This window comes from Rhagoletis zephyria, unplaced genomic scaffold (genome assembly GCF_001687245.7).
Source record: "Rhagoletis zephyria isolate East Lansing unplaced genomic scaffold, Rhagoletis_zephyria_1.1 Rzeph_scaffold_04988, whole genome shotgun sequence".
NCBI lineage: Eukaryota > Metazoa > Arthropoda > Insecta > Diptera > Tephritidae > Rhagoletis > Rhagoletis zephyria.
In genome coordinates, this window is record NW_016162071.1 from 25281 (window position 1) to 45895 (window position 20615).

Sequence of the window (20615 nt, forward strand, 5' to 3'; positions counted from 1 at the left end):
GGTTAGGGGCCACAGGTTTAATCTGGAGATCTGGTCAAGCCATTGCACCTTCTCTTGTAGTGTGAGACCGTTTCACGAAGAAGAGAGAGGTGCTTAGGAGATTTATGGCAAAGTGAAGAGCACATAACGCCCTGTCCCATTCTAAAATGCATAGAGTCTCTGGGGCCGGATTCAGAGTTGTGATAAGTTAAGGGCACAATAGACTGGCAGGTTCGAAGCCCCATGAAACGAATTCTTTAGAAGCTCTAGAGATGAGGAAGACGCACCGCACTCCGAAGAAAGTAGCTCAAATTTCTAGTGGAACACTTCTTTGAGAACTTGGGCTAAAAGTGAAAACTGCATTAGAGAACTTACTAGAGCTCACCAGAAAATCGGAATGATATCAACACATGCCGAGACAGGCCTGTCAAAATTCATTCATGGGCATCAGAATGGGCCTGTACGGTCTTTGAGCGAATTCTAGCCCAACCTGCATGCCATAGCAAAAGTAGAGGTCTGCTTGAAATATGCTGCAGTGGTCAGTTAATCTTACTGCCCATCTGGAGTTCAGCTCCCGGAAGCGATTAGGTCAATAGGCTTAGGTTAAACTTTCTACACAGAGAAATTTTCGTTTTCAAATTTGTATAGAACGTTTTACTTTTAAAAACGTTTTGACCCAGGTTTTGCACCTACAATATTTGTTTTAGTTTTGAGAATGGAAATTTTTGATATCAGATTTCAAACTTTTTATTTTAGTTTGCAACACGCACATTGTCGGGACACTTTCTAAAATCTTCGTNAGCAGCCGTTGGAGTATACTGCAACGCTCTCGTGGTGCAGAATGCCGCGAGAGGCTGAACGTTCTCCATTAGTCGGAGGTGTGAAAATTTGTTTGCGGCAATCCACTCCACCAAATCGCCATAGAGTAGTTTCTGTCTGACTACTTATTGCTGTGTAGCACCAATTCATCAGAGCAACTGACTCCCTGCATTCTCTTGCGTGAATAAGCAACGAATATCCACTGATTTATGTATATTAAAATCATTTCTGCGAGGAAATCATATGATCGGTCGGGATTAAATTAACACTACCCAAGGGTAGAGAAAAGAGCCACGAGCTTTCGTTGTGCTTCAGTTCAAGGTCTGTCTGGAAAATTATAAAAGCTAAAGATTCGCATGGCGAAAAACTACAAAAGTATTTAATTGTTTATATTTTCCGCAAATTTGCAAACATTGTTATGACGCCAATATCAGCAACACTTAGGTTCCGCCCGACAAAAAAAAAAAACATTATGCAATTATATAAAATATGTTTGTATATAAAACACTTAACTAAGCCTTACTCTTTAGCAAGTCAGTTAAATGTTTATTTACGACAGCAAAAAAAATAAATAAAATAAAATTCAACCACTTTAAAGTGTGACGCGCCAAAATCTCCACAGCACCAATTTCTGAATTAATAAACTTAATTACCACTACTAATGGCATTTGCAAATTTGTGAAACAGCAACATTCCAATACAATAGATAACAATAGGGAAAAAAATCGCCACGTAAACACACAAAGTATCCTGCCATAAATCTCTTTAGACAAACGAAGAAAGAGAAGAAGAAAAGAAAATAATTTACACAAATAGTTGATTCGAAATTGCCAATAATAAAATTGTGTAGAGGTGTTAATAGCTCGCGTAATTAAAGCGTACTGAGTATGTGCAAATTAGTTACTTCCACTCCGATATATGTATTCGTAATCGTTTTTTAGCTAAGATGTTGAGAGTTTCTTTAGCTTTCGTAGTACAAATGGATTTTATGGAGATGTGTGAAAAAGACGAAAATGCGTTAAAAATATATAATCACGTTTGTGTTTTCAGTTAATTTTGCTTAACTTGCACTCAGTTCGATTGTAGCTTTCGTCGGATCATGTCACTGAGCGATCTTTATCGGCCGCGTCAATCCTCTCTGAGTAGCAGTGACAGTACCGTATCCGCTGTTGTTGCACCATTTGTTGTGTGGAAGCCGAAACAGCGCGTTCACTATCAAAATGAAATGCCAGGATATGTGCAAAAGTTTGTCTAAATTGATTGAGAATTAGTGAAAAAAAAATCAATTTGAAAATCAAAGTATTATTTTGTGCTGTGCTCGCGAATTTGGGAAGCTTTCAATACGTAGCCGTATTATTTACAGTTTTCGGCTGCAGAAAACTACCAGAAAAAATTGTGATTCCTTTGTTTTCGTTTTTAAGTGCTAGTGTAAATAGAAAATAATCACGATGTTTCCAAAGAGGTTGAAGTAATATTAGTTTTTAAAAAAAAATTTGTTTACGCTCGTTCTCATTTGAAACTATTATGGCAGCTATGCTTGTGCAATTCATATACATTCGTCATAACATCAGTATAGCACGATTTCTTCCTCATTTTTCCTTAATCTTTCTCTTTAGTTAGTCGAAAAAAATTGTTCAATGTATGTATGGTTGGATATGTGAATGTATGTATATGTAGCTTGCTTTTCTACGCACTTCGAAGATATGTAAAAATGTACACTACGCTTCACTTGAATAAGTAAGCAAATTATTATTCTTCAAGAACCGAACTTATACATATCTGCACTTTGGACCATCGAACCTCAACCTCGTTTTGAAGTCCGATAAATTTTAAAACAAATTGGTGAACAAGAGAAAGAAAATGAAATCTAGTACGGCTAGCTTTTTATGTGAAAGTACATTCTGATTACTTTTTCGATTAATTTCAACAAGCACAGTAAGTGTGTGATCCTCGCGTGTAAATAGAAATTAATTAAATTGTCGTTAACAATTTCTGGGGTGTTTATCAGACTATTTCATTCGAAAAATTTGACGAGTCCCTGTTTTCAAGGAATTATGGCCTGCTTTCGCGAATAAAATCAAAGATAATGTAAATATACTTATCAGCTGTAGCCACTACCCAACGTCGTTTCAGAAAAGAGGAAATTTAACCAAAACAAAAAAAGTTCAAAGAAGTGAGCGACGCTCCATGGTGAGATCAGTTTCTTATTGCCATACGTAAATTACGTAAAAAAAGTATAAAGGATATACACTTGTGGTCAGCTGATTAAGTCAAGTGACATTTTGACTAGTTTTTGCTCTTTTAATTTTGTTTATTTAATGTTTATGCTTTATACAAGTTTAACACTTTACTTAACCAGCGCCACATAAAACCACATTTCAACTTCGTACAAAAAATATGAAAATTCAACAAACTTTAACATTTGCACCCAAAAATTTTAAACTTTTTTATTTCGAATTTTTTGAAAAATTTTGGGTATACAGTTTTTTAGCTCATTAAATTGAAGACGCTAGAAAATCGCGTTGATTTTTAATAATTTTTTTTTGCTGACGGCGCTAGGCATTTTCTCCCAAACAAACGAAATGAACGAAGAAAATGCACAACAACGTCAGCCAAAAAAATTATTAAAAATCAACGCAACAGTGCTGGCCAACTTTTTACTAATAGATACAAATAGGAAAACGGCTACTTTAAAATATCAATCAAATTAGGTCCAAATGTTCGTATTCACCTGTGGTAATCAAACTTCAAAATGATTTTGCTTTACCGCATCAATTTTTTAAATAAAAGTTTAGTTTTTTTTTAATTTCCTCTACAAGAAGCCTCCGCCAAATATGGCTGAAACCTCTAGTCCAACAGCCCTAAATGAGAGGTGCGTATTATCATTCGAAAGGGTTCCGGTTCGAGTCTCTAGATCGCGAAACATTAAATTTGTACAATATTATAAAGAGTTTTTTGTTCGGAATTACGCTAGGGAGTCGGTACAGCAACACATATGTATGTATTAACTCTTTCAGGGCCAAGTGGAAAGTGTTTCCGGAAAAATGCTACTCACAACTCGTCAGATACGTGCTGACTTCATAATTGGTTTGATATATTGATGCGTTTTAAACCTCTTTCCGCTACTTTTGTTTGGATAGCCATTGTGTGCGCGTTACTTGAAGTTGCATCCCTTTTACTTTGCCACTGAGTTAGCCATATTTCAGGAGGAGTTCTTTAAATATTTCGGGAATTGATTCGTAATGAAAATGAGAAAGAAACCAGTTGGACGGAGTTCGGACGAAAAAGGTGCAATTTTTGCGATTTTCGGAGTCACCTTAGACCTATTATTTTATAACTGCTCCTATATTCGAAATATAAATTTAAATATCCTGTGGCTTTACAAATGTTTAATTATATACGGTTTTAATCTCTTTTGACAAGAAATAATATTTCAGTGCCAGATAATCTTCTTAAGAAAAAGAAGGCATAAAATAACTCCCAAAAATTATATATTAACGTGCAAATAAGCTAGGAAGTCTATGCTTTAGAATCAACTGAGGATAGCACACCACGGAAAATTTTATTGTCTTGAAAACCCGTTTTTATCAAAATTTTTACTTAAAGCCTTTTATAATGATTGAAATGTGTCACAAAAGTGTGCTGTGCGTTGCATAAAAACTCAATTAGCCTCCCAGAGTTAAATACTACCACATTAGTTGTCTAATACAGATATTGCAATACATACAGACTTACTTAAACCACATGTTTAAACATTTTAAAATGTAAACTAATAATAACTAAAAATCTGTTCGTTTTTTAACTCAGCTTATCCAATATCTAAAATTAATTGCAGCTCGTAAATGTTGTACAAACATTACCCCTATCCAACCGGCCGGCCAGACATGTGATAATTATTTACACAAACAATTTCATTTGAGAACTAGAGTTTACTTCCAATTTTAGAATTGTAAAAAAAATTATCAAATGGTGATAGCTTATCATAAGAGGTATGTTTATATATCGTCGTTTAAAGTACAAAACCGCGTATCATTAAAATTCAAAACCTCTTATGTGAAGTCGCCAAGATTTTGTAGGTGCGAGTAAAGCTAGTCTTATTTCAAAACGGTTCTCTCTTTTATCCCTAGTTATCTCTTCCTCTTATGTCTAAATATCGATATTTTAGTATAAATCGATAAGAGCTTGATGCCAAGAGCTTCCTTGGTGACCAAATCTCTTTTTTGCCACAAATGTCAATTACGCGGTTTTGCAGCACGACGATACGCGGTTTTGTAGTTTAAACGACGATGTGTATTCAAATGATGATGTTTAACACATACATAGATATGTATGTAGGTTAATGACCGAGATTGATATGGATTAAGTAACGGTACATTCATACGCACAAATTTGAGAATGGTCATGCATTTAGTGCTAAAAATCAGTACAATCAGTTAGTAAACTTTTTTCTAACAGTTTCTAAACTTATTTATTCCTTTAGCTTACTTTAAAAAAAGTGAGATTCTTAAAAATATTTTACAAAAATGTAAAATTAAGGAAAATATAAAAATTAATTTGTATGGAAAACTGATTTATTTACGAGGTATACCCTGAAAAATTTTTGAAGAGCCTGAAAGCAATTTCGTATTCTGCACAAATTTTCACGTCAGTAAACGATTTCAAATGATAATTATAATTCATTCATCAATCTTAAAAAAATATATAAAAATACCAGCCATGTACACTTTGTTTGGAAATTACCCAAATACATTTTTCATTTCAAAGCAATAAAAGCTAAATAAAACAGAAATAAACAAAAAGTAAATTTAAAAAGATTAAATAAAATAAGATCCTGAAAATTAAATGATATAATACAAATATATTTTTCTTTTCAAAACAATAAAATGCAAAAATTAAAAGAAACTTAAAATGGCATAAGGAAATAAATTCAATTAAAAAATAAGAAACAAATGAAATAATTTTCAAAAAATTTTAACTCGCCCATTGCGACAGTTAGAGCGACGCGAGCTGAATGATATATACATATATACATAAGTAGCTTTTCGTCAGGAGTGGTGAACAGGGCTGCCAACTATCCTTAGCTATGAGGATAAAAAAGTGTCAAAAACGGTGCCATTCATTTCAATTCTTTCCATTTAGCATTAAAATTAGAAAAACATTCTTAAAATGAAAGCCCAATGCCAAACCAAGATAAACCAGTTGTATACACTATAGAAATTAGAAAATTTTACTTAAGAAAAAGAGCTGTTTACCTAAGAATTTTGTACTCTTACATCGAAAGACTTTTGACTACTTTAGCCAGAATTGTCCTGTAATATGGGTATTTAGTATCCAATTAGGCACCTTGTTACTATAAAGATAAAAGTATTTAAGTATGCCCATCACTGATAAAAAACCTTATTTCTTCTTGTATTTGACCCTAGCACTAATCTGCACTTTGTTAAGTTTCAAGTGAATTCCTATTTTTGTAGCTTAGTGTAATTCACTCCAAAAGCTTACAACTCGGTTGGGTATGTGCGACCAATTTCGTCTCCAACTTTCATTAAGGTCCAATCTTCTGATAAAAAATAATGCAATGATATTATCAAGAAACAGTTGCCTACCAGATCTATGTATGTATGTATAAGTCAGAGTTGTTAAAAATGCAGTAATATTTTAATGCATCAATGGTAATTAACGCAATAATGCTAATGTAAAAAATGAATGAAAAAATTTCAATGCAATAATTCTGAAAAAATATAATGCTAATGAAATTTATTTTCATTAAATTATCTAAACTAATGCTAATAAATAAATTTCAATGCATTAAAGTTTTTAGTAATTTTGCTCGTTTTCATTATTAAAAACAATTTTTTTCTAGTGATGTATAAATATCCTCTTTTGGAAGGACTTCAAATAATTACTAATAGTTTTTTCAGCTTCATTCTTTTATGTTTATTTTTAGAAAAATTCTTGTACACATTCTTGGACGTTTTATGAAAATAAAAGTGATGCCGTGCAATAAAGCCATAGGAAATAAAGCCATATGGCTTTATTTCACTTTACATTGAGAAATAAGTCCATATATTTGCGTATGGTCTTATTTCTCACCGTGAAAATGAAATAAAGCCATTATGGCGTTATTGCACCTTTGGTAATTTTTTGTGTAACCTAGTGCACAGCTGGTGTGCATATTTACATAAAGTGAAGGTACAACTTGCAAAACAAAAAAACGTCCAAAACTGTCAGGAGGGGTACCAATCAGCGAATTTTTATCCCTGTATTAACAATTCGGAGATGGTGAGTTAATATTGCTAACCATGTAGAAGTTAATACAAAACATTTTTTTGAAATATTGCTCTTTTCTATGAGTAATTTCATGCTCAAAAATGCATTAAATCACCAATATTCTCTTTTGAGACACTACATAGTAATATATATTATTTGAAAAAGTTTTTCAAAAAGTACATCAATTTTACAACAAAAGATTGTTTTTTTTGTTATTAAAAAAACTAGTAAACAATGTTCCCGAACTGAAACGAGAAAATGCAAAATAGCGTATAGTGCTGCCACTTTATTTATGTATCGTAAAAATTCAGTTTTCCTTATATGGCATCTGCAACGTGGAGTACTTTTCGGTTTTGTCATTATCAATTTTATACACACTTTACAGATTTAAAAGAAAATCTCATAGATATGTACACACATATGTATATATGTGTCGTTGGGACGCGTGGCGCAGAGCGCGAGCACTGCCGGGGAGGCGAGCCAAAAATTGACAACATTTACTCTTTGTATTGAAATAAGATCGTATGGCTTTATTTCTCATATCTAAAATTGTTCCTTATGGCTTTATTTCCCTTTCCCCATGGAAATAAAGTCATGTGGCCTTATTTCTCCATGTGAAGTGATATAAAGCCATATGGCGTTATTTTCTATGGCTTTATTGCACGGCACCTGAAAAACCAGCCTTAACTTCCGCCACTTTCTGTTTTGACCTCAAAATTCGACCCTCAGCGTCAACAATGAATTTTTAATTCAAAATAAAATTAATTAATGGGTTTTTAATGCTTGTTATACTTCTAATGCAATAAATGATTGCAATAGCATTCATTTACAAATTTTAATGTTAATGCAAAAAAATATATCATAAGTACTATTTCCTCGGAATTAATGCATTGAAATTCGCATTTTCATTAAATTTCAAAAATGGGTGCATTAATTTTTTACATTTACATTAAAATGCTATACACTCTAAAAAATCTGTTTAGAAACACGACTATAAATCGAGTATATTTTTGTATATTTTTAAAAATTTGTTGGTAAATTTACCCGATGAATATGTATTTTTCTCGTTTACACATTTTCGTGTGTAAAAATCTTTTTTGTTAGCGGCTTTACACAATTCTACGGTTGAAATCCAACAGCAGATGTGTATTTTGTAGCTTATACACACTTTCGTAGTAAATTTACGCACATCACAGCAGCTATATTACACTCTAAAAAGTCCGAAATTTAAACAAACTATTCATTGAATAATCGAGCATGTAATTTCGCGAATAATAAGGTAGGAAATCAGTAACCTACCTTTTAGCTAGGAAATCTACACATTTTTTTAGAGTGTACATTAAAAAATTAATGGATTTTTCACCACTCTGGTATAAGTATTTAAAGTTTTCTAAAGCAACGACATGTCATTGTGTAATTATATCTAGTGTATGTAGAGGGCATTCCGACATAAGAAATTCTTGTTGGTTTCAGCAATTAATTGTTTTACAACTGACATTATGTAATAATGTAAATTTCCTACAGCTATTAACGCAAAAGTGTGATTTATAATACAGTACAAATTAAATTAATTTTTCGTCAACACGTTTGCAAACACACAAGAAACTACGGGGTTGAGGAAAACTTTTTTTCTTTTTTTTTCATATTTTCCAGAGATATCCAGCTTAGAAGCCACCTGCTAAATCAAAAATGAGACAAACAAAAAAAAAAATCGGAAATTTTATTAAACCAGACTTAATTTGAAAAAAAAAACACCTTAAGAAAGTGTGGCTTGTTTTGTTAAAGCTATTAAATTTGCACTTAAATAAGTTGGTATACCTAGTTTTTATTCGAACCACCCAGCCCATCAGCCATTTGGCCAACTAAATAGCCAACCAGACGACCAAATTAGCATGCAGCAATTAGTTGACCGCTTAATTTGTTAACACGCTCGGCACGCTTCCTCATAATTTGTTAGCTTTTATGTAGTTGAACCATACATCTCTTCAACCCTTTTCCCCAATACATGCACATGCGTTTACCAGGTTACTTACATACATATGTACATAGTAGTGTGTTTACATTGCGGTTACAATAGGCTCAAGTACCACGTATTTGCCGCGGTTTTGTGTTACCGTATGCAAACAGTTGTAATTATCATGTAATTTCCTGCTAAATGACACTCTCATCAACTTTACAGATGTATTGTACATACGTGCAAATGTAAAAATGTCCGCATGCTACTCAGGCGTCGATTAATCACGGAAATAAATGTACATTAGGATGCATCATCAAAAAAAAAAATCAGCGTTTTTTTCGACTGGAATTATGAAACTTATTATATTTTAAGACTTCGGCCAAATATTTCGAAAAATACCACCAAAAGTATTTTACCTTTTGGGGGTATTTTCAAATGGATCTAGCCCACGTAAATTTAAATTTTTTCGGAAATATTTTGTTGGTACTCTTAAAATATAATAGATTTTATAATTCCGGTTGGGAAACAGTACCGATTTTTTTTTGTACGGTAAGTGATGCACCCTAATGTGCATACATATGTACCTACATCATATATGTATGTATATAATACTTCTGCATATATTGCTAATACAAGATAGTCGTAATGTGGATTCAATTCGAAATGAAAGAAAGTCAAAATATTTGTGATTGTACATGTATGTATGCGTGTAAACATAAATATGTATTGCGCTTGTATCTATACGTTTTTCTGCAGTATAATACTTGTTTTGGATTCCAAAAATGGATACTGCCGTTATTCCAAAATGCTGCATCTATACAAAAAATACTTTTTTTGCTACCTAAATTTTTTAATGCACAGAAATTTATAGAACGGCAAAAAATTCGCAATTTTCTCAATTTACTCGAAATTTTGATGGTGTGAGAGTCGAACGGACCTCAGATTCGAATTCAGCGGGTCGAAATACGTGTCGGTAGGTGGGTTTTGTTAAAAGCCTACATCACTTTTTTTTTGTGTGCCGGTGTTATCTATTACCGTTTTCTTATTAAATTTGTTCGGACACATGAAACCATGGCGTATGAGCAACGAAATGTCATACGTTTAATTAACAATCGGACTATCATTTAAGTAATTTACCAATCGATTATGGGAAAATGATTAGTTGCATCGTAGTACTTTCCACCGCAATTACTTATCTATTTTGATATATTTTCTTCTACAAAACGATATGTTTTCGTCTTAATACGATGAACGGGACCGAACCGGTTTTGCGTACCCTTTGTGCACTTAAAAGCATGTGACTAGATTTATTACCAACCGATTTTCAGTTTCGCACCCTGTAATTGTTGATGAGAACTTTTTTTTTGAAATCAAAGAAGAATTTATAAAAATCTATCTAAAAATGAAATCGAAGTCTCTGCAAATTAATCGCTCTCTGAGAATAAGATAAGATAAGACAAATAAATATGCGACAAGCGATTATTTGTGCATGACATATTTTTAATCCCGTCTAGACGAAATGTCTGGGAAAATTCTTCATACCAAAACACTTGCTGGATACATATAAAGATATTTGATTTTTACTCTTTTCAAATTATTTGTTAGCATTTAGTATATTGTTTGTGATATTGAAATGTAACTAAACAGAAACATGAAAAAATTTTAGACTAAAAAAACGAACGGAAGGCACCATTTTCGTTGAGTTTACTTTATTTTTGCACCAAAAACTTGTTATGCAAAGAACTACTTATGATAACAATAACGAAAATAATACATGTGCGAGTATACATATGTACATACATTAGACCGTACCAGAAAAAAAAGTTCGCCGTACATACCTGAGTCTAAAGTATTTTTAGAAAACAATTTCGAAAACAATTTTTATTTTGGCCGAACATAGCGGTCGTATCTTTAAATTTTTTGTTACAACTTCGGTACTTAACGTTGGATATTAAAGTGTGCTACATAGATGATTTTCGTGTTCCAAAGTCCATTGACCTGAAATACCCCGTTCTGGTGTTTACACATCAGATCTCAGCCCCCACCACCCTAATGTCTGTAAATTGAAGCACGCCAAAACCCATTAAACTTTTGCTGAGAAAGTATTTCGATTCGAAGGCAATTTAGATTTTTTCCGAACGTAGTGGTCGCCTTTTCACATTTTTCGTCATATCTTCGGCATTTACAGCTAGTACTTACAAAAAGTATGATTTATCGATGTTTTTGTTTTGAGGAAGTAATTTTTTTTCTCACGCGTGCCTCCGAAAAATGTAAAAAGTTAACCTTTAGGTTCGGTAAAATACAAATTTGATTTATAAAAATACTTAACGATTCAGGGGTGTACGGTGAATTTTTTTTTTTTGCTCCAAAGGTGATACGGTTTAATGTATGTTTGTACATAGTACATGGAATTAATGCGCATGTATGTATGTAAATACCAGTAATTTCGAATTTGATGAAATCAATCAGGCTTTCACTGACATACGGTGCCACCTATCATCAATCTTGTTATCAGTTTAGGCAATAGTTAATTAAGTTGCAAAATTTTAAAACCAAAACTAAAAGCCATGATATGTACGAACGTACATAATTTGTTTGTTCGCAATTACTGACCCTTGAGCGGAATACTTTCAGTTCATTGCCAGTTTAACTTGAAATTTTAAAGTCAACGGTTTTGTGTGTTGAGTGTGGGATAAAAAAGGTGTCACATAAATTAGCAAAGTCCTACACACCTACTAGACTGTTCAAAAATAAAACGACTATTTTATCAGCCTCATTTGTAAATTTCGCTTTTGATCAAAAATAAAAAAAAATGCAAAATTTCAGTCCTCTATCTTCGCGAAAATAGGAGTTTTCAATGAGAAAAAATTTTGTCCGCTATTATAATTATCACACTTTAAATACATTTGAAGTAGCTAGGATTTACCGTTGATTTTTGGTAATTTTTTCTTCCATATAAAACAAATTTATGTATGGAAGAAAAAGACTGACACCGTAAAAAAATTACAAAAATCACCAGTAAATCCCAGCTACTTCAAACTTGCGCTTTATCATACTAGAATTGAATGGGCTACACGGTGCTTCTATTTATTTGTTAGATTTAATTGTTTATAAAAAAAGTAGCCCAAAAAATATTTCTCATTGAAAATTCTTATTTTTGCGAGCGCCAACTGAAAAATTTTGTGATCGACAACGAAACTTTCATATGGCACCGAAAAATAACAGTCATTTTATTTGACACAGTCTAATTCCGAATTTCAACTAGACATTGAAATGACAAAAAATATATGCCATTTAAAAAAAAATCCCATATCGAAATAAACTTAATGAAAATTCTTTTAACGTAATGACACGAACATTTTTCAAGGCCCAACTTTGTCATTTATCATTTTCGCCATTTAAAGCCTAGTGGAAATCCAGCATTATTAGAAGGCAGAAATTTTAATGACAAACTTGGGCATTAAAAAATATTCTTGTCATTACTTTAAAAAAATTGTCATTAAACTCATTTCCGCATGGCATTTTTTAAATGCCTCCAATTTCTTGTCATTTCAATGCCTAGTGGAAATGCGGCATAATACCTACATACATACAAATATACATAAAATTTCAAAAACGCACACACTTGGAAATTTCTATTTTTGCTAATTTTTCTGCATTTAACTGCTAATCAAAGCCTTTGCTTTAACTTTACACCCCAAAATCTATTCGACCTATCGCAAATCGAAACCATCGCCTAGCACAGTCACACACCACCCACGTGCTCACAGATCCTATTTCAACTCAATTCTCCACACTTAACGCATTTTTATTTATTTTACGCGTAGCAAAAATAAAACCTCCAACAACAGTGATTATTTTTACAAAACAATCGACATAAAACCCAGATCAGCTTCCATACCAAGACTACAAATAACCCCTAGCAGCAGTATTCCAGAGACAACAACCGGCCTAGAGTTACTCTCGGTAACAGGTTCAAATACACCGTCCTACAATCAATCCGTACACGCGAAACGCCTCGCACGTACACCCTGTGATCAGTGCGGCTATCATAACGTGCCCATTATGGCACATCCCATCTCACCGCTAGTGCGTTCACAAACAAATCTGGAGCTTATAAGCACCGGTAATGCACGACAAGCTTTGCTGCCGACCATTCCTCAGTCGAGTAATGGCAAAGATTCAGAGAGAGGCGAAAAGAATGCAATGTTGAATAGCAACAGCACGAGCGTGCAAACATTACAAGTATCACGACGGCCATCGTTGCTGCTGCAGGATATATTGACGCGTCGAACGTCAACGCTCTTTCGTGGCAAAAAGGAGATCAATGGACATACATCGAAGAGTCCTTACGGGTAGATACAGGTTCAAGCATGCGCGGCATGTTTTTTTTTTAACAATTTTTGTTTTTTCTGTTCAAATTAAATATACTAAATTACTTGTATGTATTTATGTATTTTGGCGAAGCTTTCTTATATTTCTTATTGTTTTTATTATTTCATTGCTTTCTTGCCGCCTTTACGCCGGATCTCGCTGCGCAACAACAGTCGGTCACTTGCGGATACCGCAGCCGGTTCCATGGTCACCATCAATACGCACGGAGATGCAGAGAATCAGCAGTTTGCCGCGAAACAGTTTAAGGACAAAAACCGTCGCAAGGGCAAGTAAGTATATAGTCTGTTCCTTTGAACTTCGGACTAAAACCTGTGGAACTGTCAAACTACAATTTTACTCTCTCAAATGAGAGTAAAAGGAGAACAGATGCAGAAGTGCATAGGAACGCAAAAAGCACTATTTCCTGTAAAAACGTCAGACGGTTTGTTTACATGTCATTGGTACTACACTGATTTGGTTGAAATATCACTAAATAATTATTAAAATCTATATATATTCAAATATTTCGGTGTTTACTTCCATTTTTTAACAAATATAAGGTTTTTGTTTTCACCGCTTTCTGTTTTTGTTTGCACATGTAAATCAGCTGATCGTTTGACACTTTTCATGAACTTACAGGAAAAAAAACTCCGGACTAAATCCTGTAACTTCTGACTAGGAACAGTTGCTCAGTTACTCTCTCAAATGTGTTCCCACTTACAGGTTTTATGTCAATAGGAACGACTTCCTGTAAGTTCTGACTAAATCCTGTAAACCGGACTGCTATTGGAACAGACTAATTGATTTAGTTGAAAAGAGAAAATAGGTTAATGAGGTTAAGGAAGCGCTGAGGAGCAATCGGTAAAGGGGTTGGTGAAAACATTTTTTATATAAAGAAATATAAGAGTATAAAAAATAAAAATATATTTCAGTCGATATCCCGGCCGACTTTGCTTTCGCGTACCACCGCAACTACTGACCTAAACTTTAAACGAGTTATCTAATCGGGGCAGCTTTGTGGGAGTTATCGATAACAACTGCATCGCTCTCCCAACACCATAAGACGTCCATGTTGGCAAACATCAGTTCCGTATGGTGGGGATCGCTTTAGCGGCACGCTTCCTACGTATCGGTAGTCTAGTGGTTAGCCACCCCATTTCCCGGCTGCAGCTGCTATACCAGCAGCTGATCGTAGCTTTTTACGGGCTCTTTTTGTTTATTAGCTTTGGTCAAACGGTAGTTGAGGTGGTTACTAACTTGTTAGCCACTCTCATCATCCGCAGCATTTGAAAGTCTGGAAGAGTGGTCGCACTACCAAAAACCCAGGAAGCCTTCCAACAAAGGAAGTCATATCGACCAATAGCTCCCCTTTTCACTTCAGGCTTTACTACTTCCGTACATCAAGTCTGTGACTTTTTGAATAAAAGACATGTGTATTTTTAGGCTAAAAAGAGTATTCTTTCTCTTTAGCTCTTTACATGAAGTCAAGCATTTTTCCAATTTTTTAATTCCTTCCCAAAAGGGTTTTCAAGATCCTCAAAATTAGTATTTGTTTCAGAGATGACTTCTTTATTCGTCCTAAATCTCTTACCGTCCAGTCATTTTTTGGGTTTGGAAACAGAAAAGAATCGCTGGGGGCTAAGTCTGGTGTATATTTTGGATGGCCTAAACCGGAACTGCCCCTGTGAAAAAGCTGTCCTAGTAGCGCTGGATTTGTAAAAGGCCATTAACAACTTTTGTGATTCCACGCTACTAGTCACAATTGAAGCATACCCTCACACTTAGCGAATGAAACGCTGGACGGCGAATTGCCTTAAAGGAAAAGACAGTGGTCAGTATCAGATTCCACAGGGTTTTGTTTTTTTTCAGTACTATTTCCAATATAAAGTTCTCTCGGCCACTAGAGGGAGTTTCACTAACCTATCTTCAAATCGTAAGTGAAGTGCATTTCTCTGTATATCGATTGCACCAACGCGTTCTTTCCTTCATGCTGCTCCTATATGTATTTTGTCTTTACCTAATTTTGGGAATAATAATTTGTTTTCTTTTTCAGTGATGCATTGAGTTCTGCTCTTTCGGCTTTTTATTGTAAAATTCTAGTTTTAATGGGCGTTTGTTTACCCATCACAGAAGTGATCTCACATCAGATACCCAACTATGTGTATCAAGGATTCTATGTTTACTTGTATGCGGGAAGCATACTTTTTGTTGCTTTCCTATATGCGACCACGCTGCGCAATCGTACGCTTTTTAATGCGCTGAAAAATTTTCGTAAGTAAAGTTTATATGTATTTTTGGAATTGATACGAGTAGATCGCTGTACGCCAGAGTTGGCCGCCAGATACGGCTTTCTATTAAGCTTAAAAGAGTGATAACCAGGGAAGGCTTTAACGTTGCCCACGTCTGTAAGAGATTTATAGAAAGTTTAGAAATGCAGTGACCACGATCTTCGTTATGGACTTTGCTTAAGATTTTTTTAGAAAAGTTTTAAAAAGCAATGCATGCACGTATGCCTATAAAGTGAGCAACCCTCGTGTAGTAAAATTCAAATTCATATAACATATTTCCACCAAAAGATTACCTGCAGTTAAGAGTTCAGGTGGGTTCCCAGAATTTTTAACAAGGGGTGATCGGCAAAGTTTATTTCTTACTTTTTGCTTTTTTTCTTTCTTACTTAATGTGAGCAACTACCCCATTCGAGTCATAATCTCGTTTTTCTCATAGGCTTAAATTGCAGTGAAGACTTGGTGGAAATGAACTTTTCAGGGACCGAAAATAACAGTTATTTTTTTCGATGCTTTAAAAAAGAAATTTCGTAAAAGAAATTGATAAGTATTCCTTTGATCCAAACACCTCTTAAAGGCCGAAATAAAAGTCCTTTCGTAATAATAAACAAATCGCTTATCAAAATTAAACAAATTTGGTATCAAATGAAAGAAGACTGAAATAGCTTTCGAACTGATATATCTAAACGATGAATGTCACCTTAACAAAGCTAAAAGAAGAAAGGTGAATAGGAGACGCACAAACATGCCCTCACTGAGGAAAATACGAAGATTAGATGTGCAAAAAGATACATATGGAATCATTTCTTTACATGAATCAAGGACCTTAAAAAAATAACCAGAATCATTGCAACAACACTCACTAACGACCTATGGCTCCTGAAACGACCAGGCGGATCTCGCAAAGCATCTCTTATATTGCTAGCCGCGGTTGCTTACCACAGAGCACTGTTTCATGTGGAGAGGATAAGCGTCCTTCAAAGCACCTGGAGCAGATGGCATCATTACAGCTCATCTTCAAAGGTACTTCCTCATCTGCTACCCTTTTTGATATCGTATTTTCGGGCGTGCTTTGAGTGGAGTTTGTACCGCAGAATATGAGGAAAAAATCAGTAGACCAGCCAAAGTTGTACTGACCCATCAGTCTTACTAGATCGTTTCTGCTAAAATCCATGCAAAGAACGATATATAGACATATCAGGAATAGTTTTCTTACAGGAAACTGTTTGCATAAAACCAATATGACAATCCTCCATGAAGATCTACCATCCATTTTCTTCAGAGCCTCGAAAAAAAAAATTAAGAAATGAATGGAGAACAAAGTGAGGACCGCAGGTTTCATGTTGCTGTATAGACAACTACGTCCGGCATGAAGGGATTAATTTTACCACATGTCGCTGAATAGCAGAACCATTATATCCACTATAGCACTTGAATGGGCTAGATTCCTAACTACGAAATCATGACCGCAGAGGGGAGTGAACTTTCCTCTATTATGGTCCATCGTAGTAGACGAACTCCTCTGAAGAAGAACTGTGCATTAACTTAGTGGACCTGTGCCTTCCGAAGTTAGCTTAACACATATCTTCAAGTCTTTCTCCCTAACACAACAAGTTGGTACAACAAATGACCAAAACCCTGGAGGGATAGCCACATTTAGTGTCGAAGCAGGAGTCTGTAGCATACAATCCAGAAGGCTCCTTTTCAGTAACATATAGCGCAACACAATGCGCAATGAAATTAACTAGATCCTAGCCAGGGATTCATAGTTGGAGGGCCCTTCATCGGTCCGAAATGGAGCTATCTCAGTCAGTAAGAATTATTATTTCTGGATGAAAGCGGAAGCGCAATATTACTACACGAGTACGGAAGGTAACAACAGATATGCTAGGCCCTTAGTCTCGCATATATCAACAAGAAAACCCAAGGCACTTCTTTACCTTAATAGATATGAAGTAGGAATTATTTGAGACTTTAATACTGGTCATTAGAGAGTAATGTAACGCTTGTCAAACCTGTGATTTTTTATCTCTGGCAGAACAACAGGAGATAGCAGAGGACATTATGTGACACTGCAAAGCTCTTTCGTCTCCTGGGATCTTCCTACCTAGGAGCACATGATTTGAAGGGCATTCAGCCAAGGGACATCTTGACATTGCTTATCATTAAGTGGATCAAATATAGGTCTAGCGTGTATAGCGTGTGCCCAAATATAGGTCTTTTACAATAGATCATGCTCGGCCGCGGTAGCTGGATGATCGGCTCCCTCCTCTAAATTTTTTTTTTAATAAGTGTTACCTACGTATATATCTTTGTAAATTATTTAACTAACTATTATATTTTTATGAAATTTTTATCTTAAATCCCCTCCCCCAGACGAGACGAACAATAATGTTCATTTGAAACACAAAGTCACTCATTTTGGCAGTTTTTATCTTCGTGTCGGCGCTATTTCTTTTGCCATCGGCACTATGGTTTACTCGGGTCTAGAGTTCGGCCAGTACTTCGAATTGAACGGCAAACCCGGTTGTGCGGATATTTTTATCGCAATAACACCAATTTTACGTATGCTACTCGCCATCGTACAGATACAATTTATATTCCTCAACACAACATACTTGGATATGGCACGTCATAAGGTCACCTGCCGTTTTGGCTTAATGCATATGGTTGCCACAAATCTATGCGAGTGGCTGTACGTCTTGGTGGAGGAAACCAAACACGAGATCTATCACATTAGTCAACATGATAACGAAAAAACCGATCCAATATTCACTTCCGGCCCACATGGCGGTATAGATTGGAGTGCCGTCAATGAATCTCTACAAATTACGCCGCACACCACGAAAAGCGTAAACATGACCACCGCAACTACTATACAAAATGCGCTTATCAATTCTACAGGGCAGGTGACTGTCGGTTGCACGCGTACCAACATTATGGGTGCTTTGGTGCAAGAGGTAGCACCATTCCTATTTCCTTGCACTATCGAATACTCACTCATTTGCGCTGTGATACTCTATGAGATGTGGAAGACTGTACGCTCCATTTCAGATATAGATCGATCGCGTAAGAGCTCTGTTAAGCCGACACATCAAAAGCCCGCGCATCATTTTTCTGTTGATTGTTCGCAGTCGCACAAGGGACTCTTCTTCGGCATACTCATGATCGTGATGACTATTATAGCAATGATTATGTACTTTGTGTTGTACACACAACCGGGCTATGAAATGATCGCTACGCAAGAAGTCACCATTTGGGAAACCATTACACACTTCATTTGTATTACAGCCATAATTACAGGTAAGATGGTATAAGCTTGCGGTGATTCAAGAGATTTACATATTTAGGACATTTGAATACTCAAATTATGTGTATGTATGTAGGTATGATCCTGATACGTGACCTGAGATACGTACAAAACTCCAGTGACGATCACCATTCTATGGAGCTGGACAATCATTTGTTAATTGTGGCTCAAACTGGCGTCTACCTTTATGGCATGTTCAGCATATTGGGCAGTTATTTCTCCAAATGGGATGCGGTGACGGATAGAATCGAAGGTATGCAAGACATTTAAACGGATCTACGAGTACACGTCGACGGATGAGTGGAAGATCTACCGTTTCGAAAACGCCCTATCTCAAACAACTTATTAAGAACACCTACTTCAAAATTCGGTCCAAGAACGTCCTCTTTCAAAATTTGATTGAACAGCGCCCTATTGTTTGAAGAACGCCCTATCTCAGAATTTGGTTCAAAAACGACCTCTCTCTACTGAAAATATATTGAAAATTTGTTGATATATGGTTTTTTTGAGCCGAATTCTGAAATAGGACGTTCTTCAATCAAATTCTAAGGTAGACCATTCTGCAACCCAATTCTGAAATAGGGCGTTCTCGAAAAGTTTTCTGAGATAGGGCGTTTTCGAACCGGCTACCCAGATAGGTCGATCTTCCACTCAGCCGTCGATACGTATGTACATGTCTGCCTTGAAATATTATTTTCCCAATATTTTTTTTCTTTTTAACTTAAAGGCATGGTTGCTGAGATCCTGAGTTTGGCGGAGACTTCGCTGCAGACAATGTTCATCCTGCACGCTAGCCATAGACGTTGCAAGGGCTCTAAACAGGCACGTCGCAAGCCGGGTCGCGAAATCGTCACCTTCTTACTAGTGGCCAATATTGCAATTTGGTTCATCAATACTCTAATCAAAGGCCGTGCAGTTTTTCGAGAGACAAATCTGGTGTTCTTTGGCGTTTGGGGTTGGACCATCATTACACATATATCCATGCCACTGGCTATATTTTATCGCTTCCACTCAACAATATGTCTTTTCGAAGTGTGGAAAATCACTTACAAAGCCAAAGCGCATTGAAAATGCGAATTTTTGCATTACTTTACAAAGACATTCATTCGCCAATACGAACTTCTTATTGTAATATGGTTAATTTTAAAATAAATTTAGGATATATTTATGTATATGCATTAATATATAATTATTTATAAGTGTTTTATTACATATTAACCAAAATTCACAATTTTTTTTTATAGTATTGTAGAATCACGAAAAGCACCAATTTTTCGCAGTATTCCTTTTTAAAACTTTGTGTTCTTTTGGTAATAAAATATACAAAATTAGAAAAAAAATTTGCACTCTGAACTTCTGCTTGTTTTGGAAAAAGTTAAATATATATTTTTTTTTTGTGATACTTTAACCACGCAGTCGAATACGAAGTCGGATAGGAATTCAAGGAAAAGGAATAAGAATTCGAATACAAAATTAAATAGGAAGTCGAATATGAATACACAAAAACGAATATGAAGTCGATTACGAATTCCAATACGGCTACGAATTTAAATGCGAAGGCGAATTTTAAGACGGATAAGACGACATTCCTACGTATTGGAATGACTCGGGTTTTACCCGAGCA

At 35.2% G+C, this 20615-nt stretch overlaps 1 protein-coding gene across 1 annotated transcript; it reads left to right on the forward strand.

Moving 5' to 3' along the window:
* Positions 1-1897: 1897 nt before the first annotated feature.
* OtopLb (Otopetrin-like b) lies at positions 1898-20110 on the forward strand. The gene is made up of 8 exons (XM_017627003.1): positions 1898-2043; positions 12850-12947; positions 12996-13377; positions 13570-13686; positions 15450-15667; positions 18058-18984; positions 19068-19244; positions 19719-20110. The coding sequence occupies exons 1-8, from the start codon at positions 1898-1900 to the stop codon at positions 20057-20059; spliced, it is 2406 nt and encodes an 801-aa protein (XP_017482492.1). The 3' UTR covers positions 20060-20110.
* Positions 20111-20615: the final 505 nt, after the last annotated feature.

What these genes read in the sequence shown, in the direction of transcription:
- OtopLb (XM_017627003.1), top strand. Translation starts at nt 1,898, where the DNA reads ATGTCACTGAGCGATCTTTATCGGCCGCGTCAATCCTCTCTGAGTAGC. An exon ending in ATGCCAGGATATGTGCAAAA is followed by an intron (nt 2,044 to 12,849) that starts GTTTGTCTAAAT and finishes TTTTACGCGTAG; the next exon opens with CAAAAATAAAACCTCCAACA. An exon ending in ACATCGAAGAGTCCTTACGG is followed by an intron (nt 13,378 to 13,569) that starts GTAGATACAGGT and finishes GCGCAACAACAG; the next exon opens with TCGGTCACTTGCGGATACCG.